Below are 9,038 nucleotides of genomic sequence, written 5' to 3' on the forward strand. Positions count from 1 at the left end.
TATCATTTGCATATTGGATAAACATGGAAATCCGGGCATGATGGCGGAAGAGGAGCTTGAATGATTGAATTAGCCATAACTTCACAAGATGGACTAAAGAAAGATTGATGTTAATAGAAGATGAAAGGAAATAAATGATCCCTTGTCTTACTCCCATTTCGCACTAGAACTCCTTGCTAGGAATACCATTTAAAAGCACACATGAAGTTCCTAAACCAAACTCATCTTGATAGAATTAATCCATGTAGGCCCAAAACCTTTAGCTTCCAAAATGTGAAAAACTAGACCATGCTCAGTAAAATCAAAAGCCTTTTCAAAATCCAGTTTTAAAATGACCATTTCCCTATTGGAGTTAAGGCATTATTGTAATACTCAAAAGGCAAGGCTAAGTAATCTTGAATTGATCTATTTTTACAAAACCATATTGGTCGATATGCACCATCTTGAGAATTATTTTTTGCAATCTGTTATGCAATAACTGGTTATGATTTTAATTATGCACTTCTATATAAATTGGTCTCAAGTCACAAGTCGGTGTAAGCATTTGCTTGTTTTTTTTGGGGGGGGGGAGGGATGAGGGTGAAAACATAAGCATTAATACTTTGAAGATATACAATCCCATTAAAAAAATATCATCAATAAGTTGAGATGATATGGCAACAAGCTTTAATGAAAGCGCCATTACATGGACTAAGAGTGCAAATGTTCCATGACAACGAGGACTCGATATATTTTTTGTTGTTTCTGAAACCTCCTAACAATTTTGTATTGTCGCTTTTTGTGACACCGTCGCTCCTAACTTGTTCAAAATTGACTAAAATAATTGAAATTGATGTGAATAGTTATGAATTATAATTTTGAATTTTTTATACAGTAAAGAGTGAGTGAAGTAATAGAAAAAGTGAATCAAAATATATGAAATTTCCTAAATGACAATGAAATATTGAAAGACTAATGAAAAATATATCTGAAACTATCCAAATGGGATTATTATTTTAAAGTGAGAATCTTTTGAGAATAACACACTAAACTTCTTTCAAAAACAACAAGACAAGTTGAAGTGAACTTGTCAAAAATATATGTGAATAGTGCAAATGTAAGAAGTAGTGTGTCGTTGAGAAAACAACCCTAGCCAACCCTAGCCGCCCCTTCCTCCCTCCCAACCCTAGCCGCCCCCGGCCTCACCCCCTCCCCTTCCCTTCCTCGCCGCCGCCTGAGGCAGCCGCCGGGCAAGAAGGGGCGCCAAGGATGGTGGCGGCAGGGCCTAGGCTGCCCTGCCTCTGTGAGGGGAGACCCGGATCTGGAGCGGCGGCTCCATTGGCGAGGCACTGCAGGCTAGCAATAGTGCATGCGGTGGATCTGACGTACCGGCCGCGCGGGCTGCGGGATCCACTGGTCGTTGGCGTCCGGCGACGGCTTCTGCGGTGGCCAGTGCGGGCAATCTGGCGCCTCCCCTCCTTCCCTGTTCGGCGTGCGGGCCAGCCTGGTCAGGCCACGCTTCCTTGGATCGCCGCTTTTGTTCAGGAGGCGCCGCTTGTGGCGGGGATCTAGTTCGGGCGAAATCCCTGGACGGCCATGGCCGGCCGCGTCGACGGCGACGCCTGAGGGCGCCGTTCCCCTCTTTGGAGGCGTCGGTATGGACTGATCCCCTCACTTCCCCTAGGTCTCCCGGGCGAAAGCCTTAACTTTGTTGGGCGGCAGCGGCGTTACGGTGTCGTTCCCTTCTTGAAGGCGTCGCTTTGGGAACCTTGGGGCTGGGTGGCGCTTGTGGATGGTGGGCGGCGGCGGTGGTGCGGCCCTATCCTAGCATGGATATGCGTCTGTTGCTTGGAGATGGACTCGCGTAGGTGGAGGTCGTTGTTTGGCGTCGATGGCGGAGGCACCTGCCAAGGCTAGCAACTCAATCTGCTCTGAAGATGGACTAGTGGAAGGTGACGGCGGCGACACATGTGCGTGCGCCGGACCGGTTTGTGCCCCAGATCCAGTATGTGGCTCGGTGAGGGCCTCCGGCTTTAGATGTTTGACTTAGGTGAAAGGTCTGGGTATTTGACCCAGCTTGCACCGCTTCATCATATGGATATATGTAGCGGCAGATGTTGCCAAGATGACGGATTCAGACATTTTGTTGTACTACTTTGTAAAGTCTTCGAGAATAATCAATAAAATGGCCGCATGCATTTTCCAGATGCAGAGGCCGGAGGCCATCCTCCTTCTCTTAAAAAAAAAGTAGTGTGACGAGGCAAAAATCAGAGAACGAAAAAGGGCGGCTGGGGCAAGGGATGACGGTGAAGCCCAACAAAAAATTACGTGAACGCGACCGTGGAAACGAAATCAGATACAAATACTTCATCCGTTCCTGCTGGGCAAGGGAAGACGCAGTAGTATAAGTCTTTTCAAAGATTTTACTAAAAACCTACATACAAAATAAAATAAATGTATCTACACTCTAAAATATATATATATATATATATATATATATATATATATATATATATGTAGTTTTATAGTAAAAATTCTAAAAAAATCTTGTATTTAGGAAAGAAGGAAGTAGAAGTGTAGCTGTATGTGCAGCGTGAGTGGTCGAGAGGACTCCGCCATACACGTGCACACAATAGAGAGTCGAGCTGGCCTCCTTCTTTTCTTTTCCTTTTGCAAAAAAAACTTTCAATCTATTCATCTTTAATCATGATAGTCCAGCTCCCTTGCATGACGTACATGTAGCTGCCTAGATCATCCTCTGTTTTTGCTACTACTGCTAAATCCAATTACATCAGCAGAAATATTGCTAGTGTTCAAAGCTAATTGTGCAGCACAAGCTTACAAGGGTTGTCACATGATTAATCAAGGTCGCTGCAAGTTCATAATCATGCGTATCTGCGTCATTTGCCGTGTATAAATTGATAAATAAATTAACCAACACCAGGACCATCAGTTCTAGAGTTATTATCATTAATGTTCAGAGAATGTGGCTGAGATTAGCACGAATGGAGTAAAGCTAAAAAATGTATGAAACTTTATTGACCTTTTAGAAGTACATTTGATTTAGAAAAGAAGAAGAAGAAACACATACATTTGTCAAACCTACGTGAGGCAAAAGAAGCTACAGAGAACCGTCCGATCTGTCACCTAGCCGAGGCTGGCGTCCCTGCGTGGCCCGACGAGCCCAACGGCCTCGTTGACGCCGGAGACGAGCTCGGCCTCGAAGTTGCCGGACGACATGGACGGCAGCCGCTCGTAGACCCTGGACCCGAGGTGCTGCAGCTTCTTCTGCTGCGTCTTCACGGTCCTGCTGATGATCTTGTAGTTCCACCGCTGCTGCACGTACACCGCGGCGGCGAGCGCGACGGCGAGCAGCGGGATCGCCACGTCGCCGAACGCCGAGTAGAAGTCGAGGCTGGTGTTGACGAACTCGTACTCCTCCGCGAAGTAGGGGTTGATGGCCGGCGCCGCCCTGACGTAGTCGTAGAGGTGCGGCAGCAGCCGCACCGCCGTCACGCTCACGTAGTAGCTCTTCTTCAGCGGCCTGCAGCTGATCCGCCACAGCACGTTGCCCACCACCTGGGGGAGGAGGAACAAGTCTTGGGCGAGGCCGACGTACTCCTCCAGCGTCACCGCCCACTGCCGGAGCGCGTGCGACCTGCCGCGGGCATCCATGTACGAGTCCTCCTGCCGCAGCGGCCGCCCCAGCGCGCTCACGTACCGCGCGCCAAGGATCACCATGAACCCCAGCATGTGCACGCCTAAGCTGTAGAGGAGCACCTTCCGGTCGCTGGGCACGCGTCCGGGCTCCAGCGGGGAGCGCGTGAGCATGCGGATCCGCGACCGCCACACCTTCTGCGCCAACCGGAGCGTCAGGAGGAACGCGGCGAGGATCAGGATCTTCACGATGCAGTCGATGATCCAGTACAGCTGGCTCTTGTCCACCACGTACGACGGCGGCGCGACGCCGTCCACGGAGCCACCCGCGGCGGCGATCCGGGCGAACAGCGCCTCGGCGCCCGTGATGAGCGGCATGCTGTACCCCAGCGCCTGCACCCCCAGCATCACCAGGGACACGTACGGCATCACGTCCGTGTTCGCCTTGATGTACATCAGCTGGCTGAACTCGGCGGCGATGGCCGTCGCTAGCGTCGCCACGCGGAGGATTCCCTCCACGCTCCGCCGGGACAGGATGTCCTGCCGCTGCTCCCGGTACATGATCGGCAGCGTCTGGAGCGACGTCGCGTCAAACCACAGAGGGTCGCCGGCGTCTCGCGTGCTGGTGATGTGCACCTTCGCGGTGGGGTTGATCAGCCACTGCGCCGTCGTCGGCGGGTAGTCCACCCTCATCTCGATCGAACAGTCCATGCCATCCTCCAGCGCTCCCATGGCCGAGAAGGCTTGCCACGGTGCATAGACACTCCGGCATCCGATCAGGTACATCCGCCCGTCCAGCGGGTTGTACACGCCTTCCAGGAACAGGGTCGACACGTTCACGTAGGGGCTCCCGGAGAGCGTGAGCTCCGCGGACACGTTGAGGAGATACGTCGTCCTCGCCGTCACCATTTCCGAGGAGGGGGACTCTTTGCCAAGTCCATCCGTGCCGCCTGGAAACCCCGGCGAATTCCGGCCGACAAGCGGCCCGAGCGAGAGCACCTCCAGCTGAAGGAATGGCCGCTCAAAGCGTTCGCGAGGGAACGGGTCGGGCACTGCCGGCACATGGAGGGTGAGCTCGTCGGCGAGGCTGGACAGGTCGCGGGCGAGGTCACCCGCCAATCGCGGATAGCTCAGCAGAGACTTGGCTATGGCAGTGCCGAAGTTGAACGGCTCGCTGCGCGTGAGGAACTCGCCGGCTTGCTTCGCCTTGGTATAGTCGTACGCCATGCTCAGCGGTGCGCCGCCCGAGACGCCGAACCGGTTCCACAGCTCCGACGGGTGCACCGCCCGTTTGAACGTCAGCGGCGAGTGGGCTACGCCGCCGCCGCCGTCGATGCGGGTTATTTGACCGACGGCGACGCTTCGGCGGGTGGCGGAGAAGGTCGTCTGCACGTACAGGCACACGCGCGAGTGGCATGCCTTCTTGCCGACGCCGAGGCACCCCACCATGCAGAGCTGGCCGGTGGACGGGCGCCACACGCCCTCGGCGGCCAGTGTCATGCTGCTGAGCCCGCTCCGCTTCGCCGCCGTGTACCGGTGCTCCGACGGCGTAACGGCCCGGAACACCGCCGAGACCTTGGCCGATCTCTCACCAGGAACGGTACTCGGCTCGCACCGGATGTCCTGCATGATGATGCTGACATCCTTGAACCCGCCGTCCGTCGCATCCACCGACTTGTCGGTTTCGAACGGCCCGAGCCGCCGGCAGAACGCGTCGGTGGAGTTGCACTTCCAGTTGGGCATGACGGCGAACACGTCCTCCGACGTGAACAGGTCGAGGATGCCGCACAGCGAGCCGCCTCTGTATATCCCACGGCCGTCGCCGAGGATGTCGTCGCGGTAAGGCTGCGGGCTGCACGCCGTGCTCACGAGCTCCTCCGATCCGAACTTGTAGTTGGAGTAGGCGCCCAGCTGCGAGAGCATCGTGACGGCACCGAAGTAGGCGGCGTCCGACTTGCCGTTTGTGCTCGTGAGCTCGCCGCGCACGGCGCGCGTCGTCAGCGTCAGCGTGTTGGGGTACCGGAGCACGAGCAGGATCTTCTTGTCGTGGGTGATTGGCGGCTGGAAGTTGTTGCGGTCGGTGTTCTTGGCCCAGTCCCACGGGTTGGCGGCGTCTTTGCCGCGCCGCGGGAGCACGGCCTCGCCGACCAGGCATAGCACGGTGTCGCCGTCGCCGGTCTCGGTGTACACGCCCTCGAATAGTATCTTCATCTCAGTGCTCCCGGGCCACACCTTGATCTCCGGCGACACGTAGGGGCCCATCTCAGGGGCGGTGCCGTTGCGGGAGACGGCGATGCCGAGGACGCCGCTGACGTTGAGCGCTGTCTTCCCGCGGAGCGCCACGTCGACGTGGGTGAGCATGAACGTGGCGAGCGGCAGCGGGTCAGCCGGCGCCCCTGCCGCGCCGCTCTCCGGCGCGTCGGTGCCGTCGAACGGCATTAGCGGCGCACCGTCGTCGACGTCCTGCTTCCAGTCGCCCTTGACGAAGGACAGCTCCGGCATGAGTGCGGCGGCGCGGTTGGCGTCGAACTTGAGGTCGGCGGCGGCGGAGAGCACGGACCGGCACTGCCGCTTGACGTCGGCGAAGCGCACGTACTCGTGCGGGATGAAGGGCCCCTGCTGCCGCCCGCCGCCCATGGGATCCATCCTTTGCGCGTCCCGGTGGAACGGATCAAACGACGAAGCCACGGCAAATAGCGGCAGCAAGAACGAGCCGACGAACTGCAGCGTGGTCACCGCCATTGCAGCAACACCGCAAGCTAACACTCACAGCTAGAGTGATCTGGTTACTGACCAGAACATAGAAGTTTCTCCAGCCCCTTTGCGCTGCTCGTGAGTGAGTGTCCAAGAAAGAAGTGATCGGTTCGGCAGGACGGCGCTACCTCCTCCGCTCTAGTACGCCGTGCATGGGAATGGATCTCTGACTAGAATGTGCCAGATCTAGAAGAATACCTGTACCAGATGGGATCGTTTGGATTGTGTCAAATAATAATCCATGGATGCTTCGGTTGCATTATTTTTCTTGATGGGCTTCATGGGATTAGGGGACATATTGTAAGTAGTATTGAGTAGCTTGGGTTTGACTTGGCTAGGAAGCGACCCAGAAACAGAGGTTACAGACTGCCACTGGCCGTGTCATGTGGCCACTGTGATGTTGCGAGAGGTTGGCGGGAGTTGACGAGGGTATGGTGCAGGTGGTGCGTGCGACCGCCGCGGCGGGCATCGCGGCCGTTGCTCGGCAGGATCGCATGTGCCCTCTCGGGAGTCGTGGACACAGAGGTGGAGAAACTTGCACTCCCCTCGTTACTGTTTTTTCAGGCAAAAAAATAAAAATAAATACTAAACACACGGCCTATTACGCGTGGTCATTGCATCTTAGAGCAAGTCTAGTAGAGCCCTCAAATCCTCAAACCCTTAAAAATAACCGTTTTTTTTACAATTTTCGTCGGAAGGAAACGATAGACTAGAACCCCTAAACCCTTAAATCCGTAAAATAATTTAGAGGTCCAACCCTCAAACTTGTTTTGAACCTGTAGAAGTGAGGGTTGGGATTTCTCCTCCCAACCCGCACTCCACTTCCTCTCCAGCGCGGGAGGGATTTTCATCGCGCTCCCGTCTCCAGCCGCCGCCTCCTCGCGCCCCCTCGCCGCCATGGAGGCCCCCGCCGCCGCCGCGCCCCCGCCGGTCGCCGCGCCCGCTGCCGCGCCCACCCCCGCGCCCGCCCCTGCCCGCCCCGTGCCCGCCCCCGCCACCGTCGGGGCCAAGCGGCGGCGGGCAGGCCTGCCACCGCCTCCTCCCGCGTCTGCCCTGGCCCCCGTCCCCGCCCCGGCTTCTGCCCCCGACGCCGCGCCCGCCCTCAAGAAGAGCCGGCCGAAGGCGGCCTCCCGTGGGCCGCGAGGGGCTGCCTCCAAGGTCGCTGGCGAGTCCTCCGCCGTGACCAAGCCGCGGAAGAAGCTCGCGACGCGGAAGAAGCCCGCTGCCACGCCCGCCGAACCTCCTCCCGTCGCGCACGAGGTGTTCCAGGAAATGACAACCCCATCCTCGTTCATGAACCTCCTCCAAGACGCGGAGGTGGACCTCGGGGCTCCGCCTCTAGAACCCTTTAGGGTTGGTGATGACTTGGAGGAAGATGAGGAGGATGAAGGGGATGACGAGGAGGAGGTGGCCGAGATAGGGGAGGAGGCATTCACCGCCGCTTCCCGCCCACACGCGCGGTCGACAAACTACACCGAGGCGGAAGATATCCTCTTGGTTCGTGCTTGGGCAGCTGTGGGGATGGATGCAACCACCGGCACCGACCAAACCGGTAAACGGTATTGGCAAAGGATCGAGGACAACTATTGTAGGATCAAGCCGAAGAATAGTGGGTTCATCTCTCGCACTTACCGGTCGCTCCAAGGCCGGTGGGAGTTGATGAAGCCCGCTTGTGCTTGTTGGAGTGCGGCCATGGACCAAGTGAGGGATGCACCACCTAGTGGAACCGTGGAGAGTGACTATGTGAGTACATATCTCTTCACTATTTTGATTATGTGTGTGTACTATGCTATTGTTGTGTTCTTATGTGATTATGTGTGGTTGATAGGAGACAATTGCCGGCATGAGGTACAAGGAGATGGCCGCTTCCAAGGGCAAGCCATTCCCATTTAAGCATGCTTGGGCAATTCTTCAAACCTTTGACAAGTGGAAGTTGAGGGATCAAGAGACCGCACCCAAGAAGTCGGCAATGCTTAGGATGGATGATAGTGAAGATGAGGAGGGGGAGAGGAACTTGGGCAAGCCCGAGGGAACCAAGAAGGGCAAGGTAAGGGTGAAGATGGAAGGAGAGGCGTCAAGCCTAAGGGAGAAGATGGAGCAGATGATGAAGGCAAGAGAGGAATTGACAACGAAGACATTGGAGACGAAGCTTCTTATCACCGAGAAGAAGAAAGAGGTCAAGCTTGCACAAGTTGAAGCAAAGCGCAAGGCCGACTTGGAGGAGAGGATGATCAAGGTGAAAGAGGCAAAGGTATGGAAAGAACTCATGGTGGAAGAGAAGGAGCACATGATGATGTCCAAGAAGGACATGGATCAAGAACAATTGCAATGGTGGAAGGACTACAAGGAGGACATCACGGAGAGGAAGAGGATATTCCGTGGTGCGTCCTCTACTCTTCGAGGTGACACTCCGATGAGTTGTGGTGGCGATGGTGGTGTGGAAGACTCCACCACCGGCGACAATGGAGGTGCTTGATGGACGTGGAAGTGGTCTAGGAAATGACGCCAAGTGCAACTTTTTGATGATGGTGCCGATGAGAGGGGGAAGATGATGATTGTGTGATGTAAAAAATATTAAACCATGCAGCAATGATCTTTATTTCCATGTTTGTTTGAAGTTTTATTGTGTGATTCTAGTGAAAATTGTG

The 9,038-nt window shown here is 55.4% G+C and overlaps 1 protein-coding gene across 1 annotated transcript; it reads right to left on the reverse strand.

The window, feature by feature from the left end:
* Positions 1–2,990: 2,990 nt before the first annotated feature.
* Positions 2,991–6,671, reverse strand: LOC123439546. The gene has a single exon (XM_045116249.1). It carries the CDS (start codon positions 6,376–6,378, stop codon positions 3,127–3,129), a length of 3,252 nt encoding a protein of 1,083 aa, XP_044972184.1. The 5' UTR covers positions 6,379–6,671; the 3' UTR covers positions 2,991–3,126.
* Between the last annotated feature and the right edge of the window lie 2,367 nt (positions 6,672–9,038).

The sequence above is a fragment of the Hordeum vulgare genome, chromosome 3H (genome assembly GCF_904849725.1).
Source record: "Hordeum vulgare subsp. vulgare chromosome 3H, MorexV3_pseudomolecules_assembly, whole genome shotgun sequence".
NCBI classification, from domain to species: domain Eukaryota; kingdom Viridiplantae; phylum Streptophyta; class Magnoliopsida; order Poales; family Poaceae; genus Hordeum; species Hordeum vulgare.

Coding starts and splice junctions, on each gene's coding strand:
- LOC123439546 (XM_045116249.1), bottom strand. CDS start 6,378: ATGGCGGTGACCACGCTGCAGTTCGTCGGCTCGTTCTTGCTGCCGCTA.